Raw genomic sequence first — 17,295 nt, 5'->3', positions numbered from 1 at the left:
TACCTGCGCGCGCGGCGTGTGTGTGCGGTTGTTTTCTTTGGTGAGTCGGTTCGATTCGTGCTGTCACGCTTTTTCTCGCTCGCGCATTATCTATTAGCGCACGACGCTCGACTGTGTCTGCTTTGCCTTTTACTCTTTTACAGAACATGCTAACATGGAACTCGTGGAACATCGAAAATTGAAATATAAATATCAATTACGGCGAGCGTACCCTATCATCTCGCGAGGATTAATTATTTCAGCCCGTAATTTCGCTCGACGTTTAGAATTATCCTCGCCTCGCGTTTAAGTAATAGACAACACGCTTGGGACCTTGTGAACTCTGGTTCTCGCACACCTTTTTAAATGTCGCTCACTCAAATGAAACTTCAACAAGTTTCGATAAGTTTTAAAAAGTGAAAACTTAAAGTACGCTAAATTCAAAGTTTATTTGTGTATATTTTCTTGTATAATAAGTTGCCTATATTTTATATACAAAATAAATATATTTTGTTATAAACAAATTATTATATTATTATTGTATAATGTTTTCTTTTTTGAGAAAATCCCAAAAGCAACAATTTTTAATAATTGAAAATTTAAAGTTCAAAATTGATTTGTATTAATTTTATGTATAATAAGTTGCCTATATTAAGATATTAAACATAATATATAAATATTTTAAACACAAAAGTATTAAAATAATTATAAATTATAGTATCTCTTCGTGAAGAATGATAACAATTAATTTTAAGCAATTTTTATTTTCTTTATCCCCGCTAAATTTAAAACTGACACATATTCATATTTTAACCTTACAATTCACATCTGTCCTAATTTTTATAAACATATTGAACGAAAAACAATAAAACTTAAGTGCGCACAATGAAATTCGCTTTAGCATTGTTAAAACACTGGCGAAACTCACCACCCACCAGGTTTAAACCGCAGTATTCAAGTTTAATTCAAAGTTATAGCAGAAATAAATATGTTACATCCACAATCTTAAACACTTCCAAACAAAATAATCAAGAAACCAATCAAAATGAAGGCGTTTTCATGGAAAACCTTAAGTATTTATTCTATGTAACATCAGGTCTCTTACTGTACAAGTTATACACTGAAAAAGTGGAAGCTGTTTCACTAAAAGGCAGAAGAAATCTGCACAATTTCATTGCCGATGTAGTTGAAGAAGTCTCACCAGCTGTGGTGTACATTGAAATAAAAGACACACGTAGATTAGAATTCTTCTCAGGACGCCCTACAACTGTCTCAAATGGTTCAGGGTTCATCATAAAAGAAGATGGTTTGATTTTAACCAATGCACATGTTGTTACGAATAAACCACACACAAAAGTCGAAGTAAAACTGTTTAATGGTAAAGTTTACTCTGGTTTAGTAGAAGATATCGATGTGCAGAGTGATTTGGCAACTGTACGAATCGATGCGAAGAAGTTACCAGTGATGAAACTAGGAAATTCATCGGAATTAAGGCCTGGAGAGTTTGTTGTTGCACTGGGAAGTCCTTTATCATTGAGTAATACAGTCACATCAGGTGTGGTATGTTTAAAAATTAATTTTATAAATAAATAAATACTTTTAATGATGAAATTTCGTAGGTGAGTTCAACTCAGCGCGGTTCTGATGAATTGGGTCTCCATGGAAAGGACATGGTTTATATTCAGACAGACGCAGCAATTACTTTCGGAAATTCAGGTGGACCTTTGGTTAATTTAGATGGGGAAGCAATTGGAGTGAATAGTATGAAGGTTACAGCTGGCATATCATTCGCCATACCAATTGGTATTGAATTTTGTTTAATTTTTTTGTTTTGGTGTTAATTTTTATTTAATATTTGTAGATTATGTTAAGGGTTTCCTGCAAAACTCTAGAGGTATTCGTCAGACGCCTTCCGGAGGGCCAAAAAGACGTTATATGGGAATTACTATGCTCACAATCACGCCACAAATTCTGCATGAGTTGAAACAACGAAATGATCAAGTTCCTACGGATTTGCAGTATGGTGTTCTTGTTATGAAGGTGATTTATGGTTCACCAGCTCATTTGTAAGTAACTACATAAATTTAAAAAGTTTTTCTTATTTAAAGAAGAAAAGTAAACTTATTTTAATGAATTTCATAAATTTTATTTAAAAATATAAACACATCACAGCTTTTAAAATAAAATTTGTGAAATTCATAAGAAGTCATTTCTTATTTTTTAAATGATAATTTTTTAGGGGTGGTTTAAATCCCGGCGATATAGTAACAACAATAAACGATGTTCCTGTACGTGTGGCAAAAGACGTCTACGCAATCATAGCAGATGGAAACATACGCAAAATGAACATGACGATTATCCGCCACGGACAGAAAATGAACGTTCAAATTACTCCGGAAGATATCGATCAGTTTTATTAAACTTAAAAGTATTTATATTCATTGCTGAGTAGTTCTGTGTTACTCACCATGAGATTTTATTAAATAAATATGTTTAACGAATTAATCTAATGTCGTTTCTTGGACTTTACTTGTGTCCAACCATCATTCACTTCTTCCATTGGCACATCAACATTTTGTTGATCATTTTCATCTTGTGAATGTGAAGCTGATGAAGATTCACCTGACTGATTTTAATTTTAAATTAATGTTTTTATTAAAAAGTGGATGAATTTAAAATACTGTAAACTTACTTCTTCAGGTTGTGTCTGTTGAACACATTGTGCTTTTGATAACCATTGTGTGCCAGGTGGCAATTTGTTATATTCTATTTCAACTTCTTGCATTTTACCTTCTTTTATTAGATTCAGGAATTTTAACATGAGGGAAGATACTTCTAAAATTAGATATTTGATGGTATTTTCTAGGGAATTATTAAAATAAGTGAATATTTTACCTCTAATTGAGTCATCTTCACAGACAGTGTTGAATTCTTGATCCATGATTTCTTCCAGGACATCTTCAATGTCTTCAACTTCAAAGCCATTTTCACTTGTTAAGTAATTTACAAGGTAGTCAACTGTACTAATAGCAATCTATAATTTATATTAAATAGGTATTAATAAACCTTGTGACTTTATAAGCTTAATAAATTTAAATGTTAGTCTTACTTGTTTACTGTTTGGTCCTCCCATTGAATGATCAACAGCAAGTTGCAACGCCGACCAATTGTTGAAAATGTGTTCAACTACCTTTTTAAATGCAACTTCCATTGTTAATAATATAAATAATTAACAATTCCTTTAATAATTAGTGCATTTTGAATAAACACACGTGTGTTTCGTTTGTTTAGTTATAGAGAATCACAGTAATAGGTTAAATGTGTGAAAAGTTGCCTATTTACAAATGCTTAGGGTTAACAAATTCTAACAATTTTAGATAATAAATGCTATCAAACTTAACAAATATATATATATATGCCACCTTAGGTTGTTATATGCAAGTCTTTTAATAAAAATAAACAATTTAAAAATATAATTTTATGGTTTTCTTTAATTTTCTTTCCTTGAATTTAAAATGTTGCTAACCCTACTTAAAAGTTGTAAAGTAAAGATAACCTTCAATTATCAACAAATAACAAGTAAACTCATCGCATATTTGTTAATAATATTCAACGACAGCAACCAAACACCACACAAAGTAATAAAACGACGTAGGCAATCATATTCAACATAAACCACGTAAGCAATTCTTGTGTTACACTCTCATATCTCTCTAATAAATATATAAACACAAATATTACTCAATTAATCATTTTGCAGCAAAATGTTTGATGCAGGAGACACCCTGGCGTTAATCCTTGGATTATTCATCAGCACAGTGGGCATTCTAGCATGTTTGGGTGTTTATGCCAGGAGGCAAGTTCAACAATTAGGTGGATAAACATAAAATGCACAAAACTTTTAAATTTTGCACCAAAACAAAGATGTAACTTTCAAAATAAGAATCTCTAAACAACAATAGTTGATTTCATATCATTGATGACATGTATTTCATTCCTAAACCAACAATATTCATATTTATCATACATATGTGGCAAGAAAGTTGGGTTTTCTTTACTTTTCTTTAAGAGTTTTAAGTAAATCAGTAAATAAAATGCATTAACTTGTGTGAATATCCTACACTAAGTTATTTTTCGTTTGGATAGGACGAGGACTCATATGCTCACGACATAATTACAGTTTTCTAGGAAATGTAGCTACATATCAAAATTACGTGTTCTTTGGAATAATGCATCATTATCATCATTAAATACGGTATTGTTAAACGCGTCGAAGATGTTAAGCGATATTGTTCGAAATTTTGGTGAATTTTTAGTGTTTCATAACCTGATTTGAAAGCCTGGTAACCTTAAAATATATCAAATTAGTCTAGACTAACTATAACCTAAAAAATTCGGGCTAATTTTTTTCTGTTTTCTCTCATTCATTTGTTTGCTTTTACGGTGCCGTTGATAAAATTTGCTAGATGTCTAGATCGTCATGCATGCATTGTTATCGCGTTTACATAAACAGGTTACGTAGGTGTGTGAGCGTGCAACACGATCGCGAGCGACCTCATTGGCTGAGGTTCGACTCGATGAACTTCTTGATATCGTGCAGCTCCTCTTCGGAGGAGGTGTGCATCAGGCCGCGGTAGGTTTGGAAGTCGGTGGACTTCAGCAGCGTTTTCAGCACCGAGGCGGTCATCTGGCCCCATTTGTATGGCACGACTGGATCGCAATCACCATGACATTGCAACACCTTTAATAAAATACAATTTTAGTTGAATTCAATACAGATATGTAACAAAAGTTGCCTACCTTTAAGGCGTCACTGCATCTCATAGCTGCTGGGAATGATTTATGCAGTGGTAACCAGCAGGAAAGCGCTGCTACACCAGCCAAAGTTTCCGGATAAGTTAACGCTGAGTATAAAGCAAGAGCGCCACCTTGTGAGAAACCGCCGAGTAAGATGTTTTTGCTTTCAATTCCGGCTTGTACCTCGGCCGCAATCATGTTGTGGATTGACTTAGTGGCAGTTAAAATGCCTGTTTAGATAAATAATTAATTTACTGTTGATTTTATGAGTTTTTTCAACAAACCTTCTTCATCTTCAGGCCCTGATACATCCAAGGTCTTCAAATCGAACCAGCTAGGCATGCGAAAACCGGCGTTTAGCGTCACGGGCATCGTCGGCGCTGTGGGACAGATTACTTTCACATGAGAAGGTCTGATTGCTGCCATTGCACTGGCCCATCCTTGACTATTCAATGAAAAATCACAAAGTTTAAAATTTTTTACATAAAATTTTATTTTTTCAGGTGTAATTTAGTAATGCTTACCCAGTATCACCCAAACCATGTAAGAATATAAGCTGGAATAGACAATAATTGGATTTTCAGGTGTTAATTCATGCTGGTTGAAGTTTAATGCTGATTTCTTGACTTACAGTGGCGGTGTGTTTGGCAGAGGCTGCAATTACCACGGGCGCCGACATTTTCTCGTTGAGGTACTCAGGCGGCGGCTCACAGGTATTTCGGAGGTTTGTGGTGTATAATAAAATTAGTAGCGTTATCAGTAACACGATTATTCGCGAGAATAATGTGTAACGAATATTGAAGCAAAAAAACACGCTGTCAGATTGATTGTTTTGACAGATTTGTCACTTTATACTGATTTATACTGGGGGTGAGTAAAGATTATTTCCAAACGTTTTAGAGCATAATTACCAAAATAACATATATATACAATTTATTTAACAAATATAAAATACTATATATAAAAATAAATAAATTTTGTCATTTTGTTGCTTAATTTATAATAAATTGAAGTTTAATTCTCTTAAGTTTTATATTATTACACCAAGTATAAACGTTGCCAACTTAAAAGCTCCGTATAATAAAATTAGTAGCGTTATCAGTAACACGATTATTCGCGAGAATAATGTGTAACGAATATTGAAGCAAAAAAACACGCTGTCAGATTGATTGTTTTGACAGATTTGTCACTTTATACAGATTTATACTGGGTTGAGTAAAGATTATTTCCAAACGTTTTAGAGCATAATTACCAAAATAACATATATATACAATTTATTTAACAAATATAAAATACTATATATAAAAATAAATAAATTTTGTCATTTTGTTGCTTAATTTATGGTAATTTAAAGTTTAATTCTCTTAATTTTTATATTAATACACCAAGTATAAACGTTGCCAACTTAAAAAGCTCCCTCCAGTACTCGACACAACCTATAAATACAACTTTAAAGTTTGATAAAGTTCAGTTTTATTAAAAACATAAATCCTATTGTTACAATTAATACTAAGCGCTAAATTATGCAATAAAATGATTGACAATCCAGGTGCTATAAATGGAATTAAACAACTTCTTGTAAATTTTAGTGACAGTGAAGTTTTGTCACTATGTGCAACTATAACTCAAGGGCTACTTAAAAACAAAATAAACTCCAGAGATGGTAAGATAATTAATCAAATATATATTAATAGGTAACAAAATACTATCCTCCATAAATTATAGCTGCAATAGATGCAATTCTAAAGTATTCAACAGATGTGGCAAGTTTTTTAAGAAGAAAAGTCCTCACAAGAAACATTCTCTTTGAATATCTTCACGATTCAGGTATCAAAGTTGAACTTCCAGTTACCAAGGATGAACTTATTGAGATTATCGTCCAAGCATGGGATAAAAACCAGATAAATCCAAATAATCCCAATAGAACTGAACAAAACTTAGATTTATATAAAAAACATCTTCAAATCCACATTTACACAATAATGTTGAAAATTTACAGAAATCAGAAGTTTCTTCATCAACAACAACAAATATACATATTACAAATGTATACATTAATCAAACACAGAACACAATTAGCCCTAACAGTTTAGAAGTAATGTCATTGAAATTTTGTGAATGGTTTTACGAATTAATGAACAAAAACGAAGTCATAGGCAGTGAACACTTCTTTCCAGACGCGTCTCTTCAATTAAAATTAGTCAGTGATGCAATATCACAAGAAGAAGAGGTCAAAAACGATGGGAAATGCATTGGTAATCTTTTATTTAAAATAAAAAGCGAACACGGTTTATTTTTCAATCCAAATTTACACACAGACGGAACAAAAGGTAAAACAGATCCGCACGGATTAGTAATGATTATGTCCTGTGGTACTTTACACATAAATAATATAATTTCGGGTGTTTTTGAACAAATATTTGCTTTGGCGAGAGATCCCACCAGTGAAAACAACTGGAAGATAAAAAACACAACACTTGTGTTAAAAAGTAAAAGTGGAGTTACATCAATGCCAAAATTAGAACATAATTTGCATTCAGAATAAGTTAACGTAATATTTATTGTGAAAGCATCTATTAAGTTGAAGTGATAAACTGGTTTGTGACAATTGTTATGTTTATTTGAATAAATTTTCGATTTTATCTGTTTTTATACTGGCGGGGAGGTGCAGCACGTGCAGGTTTGCGTTTTGGAGGAACAGGCGGTCTTAGAACTGAATTTGTATTCCTGCGAACTCGAACAACAACCGATTCTCTTTTATTGTGACGATCTGCAATATTGGGACGCATTCTAACCAACATTTCGAGATCTTCAGGACCATTTGTCTTTTGTTTTTTGTGATCATCATACTTCTGTACTTCATCATAAGCTAAATATTACAAAAAAACATTAATTAACATTAAAATATTGTAAATTTTTAGTACTTACTTAAATATTTCTCATCTGTGCTGTTCAAAGCTGACAAACCGAAGAAGTTGTGCAATTGATAAGTCCATTGATTATCAGCGATGACAATAACAATACACAGTGTGATACAGATGATTCCAGACACGAATGTCAGCCAGAAACTACCACCGTATTTTGTTACAAGTGTATCATCTTCAAATGGTATTACCAAAGGATTTGGGTTCTTGATTAATACCCAGAGGAGATTTGCCATCAGTTGAAAGAAGCCACATAGACCAAGTGAGTATCCACAATACCTCAAAACAGTTCTACGAACAAAGAAATTAAGGAATTATTTAGTTTTAGATGAATTATGTGTGTTAATGTTTCACCTGGATAATATATTAGCTATAATCCAGCAAGGGAATGCACTCCACATGGAAATATGTGCGTACCATCCTGCTGTGCGATAGAATCGCCCAAATCGTTGTCCTTCACCGTCGATAACAAAGTAATCAGCTATCCAGAGTATTGGTGTAGGTACACCTCGATATTGTGCAGCTCGAAACTCCTGCTGAAAGTGTCCAGCTATACATAAACATTAGGTTTGTATTAGTTTTTTTGTTTTAATTTTTATAGTAATTGTTTATTGATTACCATATGGGCCAAAACCAAAACGTCCTTGCTCCCATGTCCACTCAAAACGTTCGTTGTAATTGATAACTTCTCCTTTTAATGCGCCCCACGTCGAATCCACGTCGCTTTTTAAAGTGATGTTAACTGATCTTAAACCAATTTTAACACCGATATCTGCGTCGATTTCAGCGTTTGTACCTGCTTTATAAGCTGTTTTTGAGTGTATATGGGCTACTTCCCATTCTTGACCAAAGTTACCAACTAAAAATTTACGTTTTTCTTGATTTCATTTTCATTTTATCTACGCGATGGGCCCATTTTGGCCCTAAAAATCACACGGGAACAGTCTGAAAATCGCCCCTAAAGTCCGATCATTTTAGCATTTTTGTAAACATCCTGTGGAAATTGGTCACTATCTCGGGAACCATTCATGCCACGGTAATGTTATTGCAATATTTATATAGAGGAAGAGTTTCTCTAAGCGATGGGCATATTTTGACCCAGAAAATCAGACGGGAACAGTCTGAAAACCGCCCCTAAAGTTCGGTCATTTTTGAACATTTTGAAAACATCCTGTGGAAATTGGGCATTATCTCGGGAACCATTTATGTGCCTGTAATTTTTTGCAATATTTAGATACCCGAAGAGGTTATCTAAGCAATGGGCCCATTTTGGCTCTGAAAATCACACGGGAACAGTGTGAAAACCGCCCTTAAAGTTTGGTCATTTTTAACATTTTTGAAAACATCCTGTGGAAATTGGTCATTATCTCGGGAACCATTTATGTAACTGTAATTTTTTTGCAATATTTAGATACCCGAAGGGGTTATCTAAGCAATGGGCCCATTTTGGCTCTGAAAATCACACGGGAACAGTGTGAAAACCGCCCTTAAAGTTTGGTCATTTTTAACATTTTTGAAAACATCCTGTGGAAATTGGTCATTATCTCGGGAACCATCTTAGTGACTCCAATTTTTTTTGCAATATTCTCATACCGGAAGAATTTATCTAAGCGATGCACCCATTTTGGCCCAGAAAATCAGACGGGAACAGTCTGAAAACCGCCCTTAAAGTTCGGTCATTTTTAACATTTTTGGAGACATCCTGTGGAAATTGAGCATTATCTTGGGAACCATTTATACCACTGTAATGGTCTTGCAATATTTAGATAACGCAAGAGTACAAAAAAATATAATACATAAAATTTTATTTTAATATTTATTAAGTTAGCGAAATTTCTTACATCATTATTTAGTTGTAGTTTACAAGGAGGTGTGTTGCAATTATACACTCTAACACTGAAATGGAAATAAATTCAAGTTTACTAAGATGTTGTATCAAGTGTAAAGTACTTTTTACAAACAACGTGTGCGTTAACTACGCTTTGATAAGTTGACACAATTCTATATAAAATATATTACATTAAACAAATATATAAAATTTAACTTTTGTTTATATTAAGTTAATGTAATAACTTATATTATCAATTGCAAGTTTATGATGTGTAGTGATAAAAATGTATCACTGTTGCACTGAAATAGAAGTAAGTAATATTTAACTGTCCTATACACATATAATGCGTGAAGTAACCTTTACACAAATGTTTGTGTTAAGTGAGCCTTAGAAGTTGTACATAAAAATAATATTATGTATTATATTTTAATACATAAAATTTTACTTTAATTTATATTAACGTAACGAAATTACTTATATAATTATTTATTTCAATTTTACAAAGTGTAGTGTCACAATTAAATATGCTATGGAAATTGGTCATCAGCTCCACTACGCTGCACTTGCACTACGAACGTGCGAACGTTTCAGTGTGTTCTTACCTGCACGCGGCTTGTCACCATCTTTCTTCCGTTCATTTCAATTAAATGAACGGCAATACATCATATCGATAAATATCGGCACTTAATGGCAATTGACGTGTTTAGTGTTTTTCAAACATTGATTTGTGCGTGAAATGATTTTAAAACTTGTGTCTTCATTTGTGCATTGGTGTACCGTCGGCAATTAGATTTTTTCAATGCTGATAATTGGAATTCAAAATTTATATGCCATTGTGAACTTCGAGTGCGTATAATTAAATTTTGTCCTCGGCAGGAATTTACGGGGATTTAAACAAGTTTACTAGCTCGTAATGATCTGAACATTGTGGGTCAAAATACCACTTGCAATGCAAGTTTATTATCTGACGGAACGGACTTTATATTTAATTATGCAACATAGTGCGAGTTCTAATTCACGTGTTTTTTCTGTTTCAGTTCTTTCTTTGATTAGACTTGCACCTGACTCCGACATCGTAAAAGGACCATTTTTACATCAGATTGTAAGTATTAAATTTCTTTATCATTTTCCTAAATAACTTTTATGAATATTTTACAAATTGACTCTTAAAATTGCATTTTTATGCTTCGAAGGACTACGGTGCCCTGAACAGGAGTCACTTCTACCGCTACCTTCGTACGGTATCCTGATTATTTTTGTTATAATACGCGAACGCGGTCTTACTTTAAGTTCGAAATAATTTTCTTAGATGCGGAATTTAATTCTGTATCTCCCTGTATCGAAATTTATTGCTAGAAAATTTTTTTACGCGAGTTATATTGATAGTTGTGTGTATACGCAATTGTACTCGTTGCGCTAGGAATTGTAGTTTTTCTATTATAACACGCGAACGCGGTCTTATTCTAAGTTCGGAATAATTTTATTAGATGTGGAATTTAATTTTGTATCTCCCTGTTTTAAAATTTATTGCTAGAAAAATTTTTAACGCGAGTTATATTGATAGTTGTGTGTATACGCACTTGTACTCGTTGCGCTAGGAATTGTAGTTTTTCTATTATAACACGCGAACGCGGTCTTATTCTAAGTTCGGAATAATTTTATTAGATGTGGAATTTAATTTTGTATCTCCCTGTATTAAAATTTATTGCTAGAAAATTTTTTAACGCGAGTTATATTGATAGTTGTGTGTATACGCACTTGTACTCGTTGCGCTAGGAATTGTAGTTTTTCTATTATAACACGCGAACGCGGTCTTATTCTAAGTTCGGAATAATTTTATTAGATGTGGAATTTAATTTTGTATCTCCCTGTTTTAAAATTTATTGCTAGAAAAATTTTTAACGCGAGTTATATTGATAGTTGTGTGTATACGCACTTGTACTCGTTGCGCTAGGAATTGTAGTTTTTCTATTATAACACGCGAACGCGGTCTTATTCTAAGTTCGGAATAATTTTATTAGATGTGGAATTTAATTTTGTATCTCCCTGTATTAAAATTTATTGCTAGAAAATTTTTTAACGCGAGTTATATTGATAGTTGTGTGTATACGCACTTGTACTCGTTGCGCTAGGAATTGTAGTTTTTCTATTATAACACGCGAACGCGGTCTTATTCTAAGTTCGGAATAATTTTATTAGATGTGGAATTTAATTTTGTATCTCCCTGTATTAAAATTTATTGCTAGAAAATTTTTAACGCGAGTTATATTGATAGTTGTGTGTATACGCACTTGTACTCGTTGCGCTAGGAATTGTAGTTTTTCCATTATAACACGCGAACGCGGTCTTATAATAAGTTCGGAATAATTTCAGTAGATGCGGAATTTAATTCTGTATCTCCCTATATTAAAATTTATTGCTAGAAAATTTCGTAACGCGAGTTATATTAATAGTTGTGTGTATACGCATTTGTACTCGTTGCGCTAGGAATTGTAGTTTTCTTATTATAACACGCGAACGCGGTCTTGTTATAGGTTCGGAATAATTCTTCTAGATGCGGAATTTAATTCTGTATCTCCCTGTATCGAAATTTATTGCGAGAAAGTTCTGTAACGCGAGTTTTATTGATAGTTGTGTGTATACGCACTTGTACTCGTTGCGCTAGGAATTGTAGTTTTTTGTTATAACACGCGAACGCGGTCTAATTCTAAGTCGGGAATAATTTTATTAGATGCGGAATTTAATTTTGTATTTCCTTATATTAAAATTTATTGCTAGAAAATTTTGTAACGCGAGTTATATTGATAGTTGTGTGTATACGCACTTGTACTCGTTGCGCTAGGAATTGTAGTTTTCTTATTATAACACGCGAACGCGGTCTTACTATAAGTTCGGAATAATTTTATTAGATGCGGAATTTAATTTTGTATCTCCCTATATTAAAATTTATTGCTAGAAAATTTTGTAACGCGAGTTATATTAATAGTTGTGTGTATACGCATTTGTACTCGTTGCGCTAGGAATTGTAGTTTTCTATTATAACACGCGAACGCGGTCTTACTCTAAGTTCGGAATAATTTTATTAGATGCGGAATTTAATTTTGTATCTCCCTGTATTAAAATTTATTGCTAGAAAATTTTTTAACGCGAGTTATATTGATAGTTGTGTGTATACGCACTTGTACTCGTTGCGCTAGGAATTGTAGGTTTTTATTATAACACGCAAACGCGGTCTTACTCTTAGTTCGAAATAATTTTATTCGATGCGGAATTTAATTTTGTATCTCCCTGTATTAAAATTTATTGCTAGAAAATTTTTTAACGCGAGTTATATTGATAGTTGTGTATATACGCACTTGTACTCGTTGCGCTAGGAATTGTAGTTTTTCTGTTATAACACGCGAACGCGGTCTTATTCTAAGTTCGGAATAATTTTATTAGATGCGGAATTTAATTCTGTTTCTCCCTGTATTGAAATTTATTGCTAGAAAATTTTTTAACGCGAGTTATATTGATAGTTGTGTGTATACGCACTTGTACTCGTTGCGCTAGGAATTGTAGTTTTTCTATTATAACACGCGAACGCGGTCTTATTCTAAGTTCGGAATAATTTTATTAGATGCGGAATTTAATTCTGTATCTCCCTGTATTAAAATTTATTGCTAGAAAATTTTTTAACGCGAGTTATATTGATAGTTGTGTGTATACGCACTTGTACTCGTTGCGCTAGGAATTGGTGGTTTTTCTATTATAACACGCGAACGCGGTCTTATTCTAAGTTCGGAATAATTTTATTAGATGCGGAATTTAATTTTGTATCTCCCTGTATTAAAATTTATTGCTAGAAAATTTTTTAACGCGAGTTATATTGATAGTTGTGTGTATACGCACTTGTACTCGTTGCGCTAGGAATTGGTGGTTTTTCTATTATAACACGCGAACGAGGTCTTATAATAAGTTCGGAATAATTTTATTAGATGCGGAATTTAATTCTGTTTCTCCCTGTATTGAAATTTATTGCTAGAAAATTTTTTAACGCGAGTTATATTGATAGTTGTGTGTATACGCACTTGTACTCGTTGCGCTAGGAATTGTAGTTTTTCTATTATAACACGCGAACGCGGTCTTATTCTAAGTTCGGAATAATTTTATTAGATGCGGAATTTAATTCTGTATCTCCCTGTATTAAAATTTATTGCTAGAAAATTTTTTAACGCGAGTTATATTGATAGTTGTGTGTATACGCACTTGTACTCGTTGCGCTAGGAATTGTAGTTTTCTATTATAACACGCGAACGCGGTCTTATTCTAAGTTCGGAATAATTTTATTAGATGCGGAATTTAATTCTGTTTCTCCCTGTATTAAAATTTATTGCTAGAAAATTTTTAACGCGAGTTATATTGATAGTTGTGTGTATACGCACTTGTACTCGTTGCGCTAGAAATTGTAGTTTTTCTATTATAACACGCGAACGCGGTCTTATTCTAAGTTCGGAATAATTTTATTAGATGCGGAATTTAATTTTGTATCACCTCGTATTGAAATTTATTGCTAGAAAATTTTTTAACGCGAGTTATATTGATAGTTGTGTGTATACGCACTTGTACTCGTTGCGCTAGGAATTGTAGTTTTTCTATTATAACACGCGAACGCGGTCTTATTCTAAGTTCGGAATAATTTTATTAGATGCGGAATTTAATTCTGTATCTCCCTGTATCGAAATTTATTGCTAGAAAATTTTTTACGCGAGTTATATTGATAGTTGTGTGTATACGCACTTGTACTCGTTGCGCTAGGAATTGTAGTTTTTCTATTATAACACGCGAACGCGGTCTTATTCTAAGTTCGGAATAATTTTATTAGATGCGGAATTTAATTTTGTATCTCCCTGTATTAAAATTTATTGCTAGAAAATTTTTAACGCGAGTTATATTGATAGTTGTGTGTATACGCACTTGTACTCGTTGCGCTAGAAATTGTAGTTTTTCTATTATAACACGCGAACGCGGTCTTATTCTAAGTTCGGAATAATTTTATTAGATGCGGAATTTAATTTTGTATCTCCCTGTATTAAAATTTATTGCTAGAAAATTTTTTAACGCGAGTTATATTGATAGTTGTGTGTATACGCACTTGTACTCGTTGCGCTAGGAATTGTAGTTTTTCTATTATAACACGCGAACGCGGTCTTATTCTAAGTTCGGAATAATTTTATTAGATGCGGAATTTAATTTTGTATCTCCCTGTATTAAAATTTATTGCTAGAAAATTTTTTAACGCGAGTTATATTGATAGTTGTGTGTATACGCACTTGTACTCGTTGCGCTAGGAATTGTAGTTTTTCTATTATAACACGCGAACGCGGTCTTATTCTAAGTTCGGAATAATTTTATTAGATGCGGAATTTAATTTTGTATCACCTCGTATTGAAATTTATTGCTAGAAAATTTTTTAACGCGAGTTATATTGATAGTTGTGTGTATACGCACTTGTACTCGTTGCGCTAGGAATTGTAGTTTTTCTGTAATAACACGCGAACGCGGTCTTATTCTAAGTTCGGAATAATTTTATTAGATGCGGAATTTAATTTTGTATCACCTCGTATAGAAATTTATTGCTAGAAAATTTTTTAACGCGAGTTATATTGATAGTTGTGTGTATACGCACTTGTACTCGTTGCGCTAGGAATTGTAGTTTTTCTATTATAACACGCGAACGCGGTCTTATTCTAAGTTCGGAATAATTTTATTAGATGCGGAATTTAATTTTGTATCTCCCTGTATTAAAATTTATTGCTAGAAAATTTTTTAACGCGAGTTATATTGATAGTTGTGTGTATACGCACTTGTACTCGTTGCGCTAGAAATTGTAGTTTTTCTATTATAACACGCGAACGCGGTCTTATTCTAAGTTCGGAATAATTTTATTAGATGCGGAATTTAATTTTGTATCACCTCGTATTGAAATTTATTGCTAGAAAATTTTTTAACGCGAGTTATATTGATAGTTGTGTGTATACGCACTTGTACTCGTTGCGCTAGAAATTGTAGTTTTTCTATTATAACACGCGAACGCGGTCTTATTCTAAGTTCGGAATAATTTTATTAGATGCGGAATTTAATTTTGTATCTCCCTGTATTAAAATTTATTGCTAGAAAATTTTTTAACGCGAGTTATATTGATAGTTGTGTGTATACGCACTTGTACTCGTTGCGCTAGAAATTGTAGTTTTTCTATTATAACACGCGAACGCGCTCTTCTTCTAAGTTCGGAATAATTTTATTAGATGCGGAATTTAATTTTGTATCACCTCGTATTGAAATTTATTGCTAGAAAATTTTTTAACGCGAAGTATATTGGTAGTTGTGTGTTGGGCGACCGCCCAAGGGCGCCGGACTTTCTGGGGCGCCGACTCGCACTTGGCCGGTTTTTTCGTATGGGTTTGAATTGCAGTTAGGGGGCGCCGTAGAAATCTCGCCCAGAGCGCTGGTAGTGCTAAAACCGGCACTGCACCTATCACTTCTCCTGGATATCTGATGGAAACAGGTAACAAAACTTGAATTTTTGTTTTCTTTTTTGCATCACCCTGTATATAAATTTTTCTTTATGTTCGGCATAAAATTAGCAATCTTTATTGTTTTCGGGTAATTTTCTTTATAAATAGAAAATTTCCTGTTGACAACACCCTGTATATAAAATTTTCTTGCTCAGCAAAAAAGTTGCCAATATTTATTGCTTGGAAGCCATTTTCTTTTTACATTGTAGATTTTCTTTTTGTAACACCCTGTATATTAGTTTCCCCAACCTGGAGTGAAAAACGAATGATATTTGTAGTGCTAAAATGTTTTTCTGTTCTCACATTGAATTTTTCATTTGTAACACACTTATTCCGGTCGAACTGTACGAAGTGCTACTTGCTATGTGCGCAGCTTAGCAGGTCGTAAGTTCTGTTTCAATAGTGCGACATGTATTCTGTTGACTTGTAAAGTCTAAACTTGTATTCTATTGTTAATAAAGAAATAGTAAGATATATTGACTTCTTTTATTTGTGTGTACCCCTTCTATGATTACAGGAACAGTTCCCTCTCTCAGGGGATGATCCCCACTATAAAAATTGTTAAGGTATCCTGTGTAATTTGTGTGCTCCTTCTTTCATTTCAGCTACAGGTCAGAACTTGTAAGAATATTTTTAAGTGTCGCCTCTCTTGAGATGACTTAAAACTTAGAAATATTTTTATAAGACCTTATAAGGATTGTCCTTATAAGGAGTTCCCTCTCTCTGGGGTGATCCCCACCATAAAATTGTTGATATGCCTGATAATTCCGGGGATGAAGCGCAGAGACATCGTAGCTGTAGGATGGGCCGGGAGCAATGGAGGCATCGAAGCAGTGGGCGATCGACCAGAGCGCCGGAGGCGCTCTGGGAGATCGACCGTAGACTGTCTTATAACGACACGTGCCAAAAAAGTTTAAAAACTCGGCCACCCCTCCTCTCTTTCCTGTTTGTACTCCTATTCTCTTTCTTCTCTTCTTACTTCTCCTGCTGCTGCTCTCTTCTTGCTCCTCCACCATCTTCTATCTTCTTTCTACTTATTCCTGTTGTGTTTCAGTTATTTCTAATATTTGAATTGATTTTTGTATGGTATGCAACCCACATTTCGTATATTTCTTAATATTTAATAAAACTTCCTTCTACAACTGAGATTCGATCCACGAACCTCCAGCACGCTAGCATACGCACATGCCACCTGAGCCACAACGCT

General features: G+C 33.4%; 5 protein-coding genes and 1 long non-coding RNA gene across 6 annotated transcripts; 3 read left to right on the top strand and 3 right to left on the bottom strand.

Annotated features, from left to right (window-relative positions):
* Window positions 1-735: 735 nt before the first annotated feature.
* HtrA2 (HTRA2-related serine protease) lies at window positions 736-2,480 on the top strand. Its single transcript, XM_065305296.1, has 4 exons — window positions 736-1,539; window positions 1,599-1,782; window positions 1,841-2,045; window positions 2,219-2,480. The coding sequence occupies exons 1-4, from the start codon at window positions 865-867 to the stop codon at window positions 2,397-2,399; spliced, it is 1,245 nt and encodes a 414-aa protein (XP_065161368.1). The 5' UTR covers window positions 736-864; the 3' UTR covers window positions 2,400-2,480.
* Window positions 2,372-3,287, bottom strand: LOC135794132 (uncharacterized). The gene is made up of 3 exons (XM_065305297.1): window positions 3,089-3,287; window positions 2,672-3,013; window positions 2,372-2,605 (listed from the first exon to the last, which is right to left on the bottom strand). The coding sequence occupies exons 1-3, from the start codon at window positions 3,188-3,190 to the stop codon at window positions 2,486-2,488; spliced, it is 564 nt and encodes a 187-aa protein (XP_065161369.1). The 5' UTR covers window positions 3,191-3,287; the 3' UTR covers window positions 2,372-2,485.
* A 224-nt stretch (window positions 3,288-3,511) lies between these two features.
* LOC135794027 (uncharacterized) lies at window positions 3,512-3,938 on the top strand. Its single transcript, XR_010548773.1, has 2 exons — window positions 3,512-3,658; window positions 3,740-3,938. It is a non-coding gene; the product is annotated as an uncharacterized lncRNA (long non-coding RNA).
* A 3-nt stretch (window positions 3,939-3,941) lies between these two features.
* Window positions 3,942-5,603, bottom strand: Apt1 (Acyl-protein thioesterase 1). The gene is made up of 5 exons (XM_065305155.1): window positions 5,408-5,603; window positions 5,301-5,332; window positions 5,061-5,221; window positions 4,780-5,006; window positions 3,942-4,720 (listed from the first exon to the last, which is right to left on the bottom strand). Exons 1-5 carry the CDS (start codon window positions 5,453-5,455, stop codon window positions 4,535-4,537), a joined length of 654 nt encoding a protein of 217 aa, XP_065161227.1. The 5' UTR covers window positions 5,456-5,603; the 3' UTR covers window positions 3,942-4,534.
* A 596-nt stretch (window positions 5,604-6,199) lies between these two features.
* LOC135794113 (uncharacterized protein C3orf38 homolog) lies at window positions 6,200-7,418 on the top strand. The gene is given in 3 exon segments (XM_065305267.1): window positions 6,200-6,439; window positions 6,502-6,863; window positions 6,866-7,418. Coding segments are annotated over 3 exon segments (948 nt in total). The 5' UTR covers window positions 6,200-6,309; the 3' UTR covers window positions 7,322-7,418.
* Window positions 7,312-17,104, bottom strand: LOC135794746 (dual oxidase maturation factor 1-like). Its single transcript, XM_065306130.1, has 5 exons — window positions 17,068-17,104; window positions 8,320-8,577; window positions 8,055-8,250; window positions 7,705-7,991; window positions 7,312-7,645 (listed from the first exon to the last, which is right to left on the bottom strand). The coding sequence occupies exons 1-5, from the start codon at window positions 17,102-17,104 to the stop codon at window positions 7,416-7,418; spliced, it is 1,008 nt and encodes a 335-aa protein (XP_065162202.1). The 3' UTR covers window positions 7,312-7,415.
* Between the last annotated feature and the right edge of the window lie 191 nt (window positions 17,105-17,295).

Source organism: Atheta coriaria, unplaced genomic scaffold (assembly GCF_025399875.1).
Source record: "Atheta coriaria isolate IRGN ID8LTWV9N9 unplaced genomic scaffold, Caltech_Dcor_3.1 hic_scaffold_6_pilon, whole genome shotgun sequence".
Classification (NCBI taxonomy): Eukaryota; Metazoa; Arthropoda; class Insecta; order Coleoptera; family Staphylinidae; genus Dalotia; species Dalotia coriaria.
The sequence above is the reverse complement of the archived record's forward strand: the minus strand, read 5'-3'. Positions and strand labels throughout refer to the sequence as shown.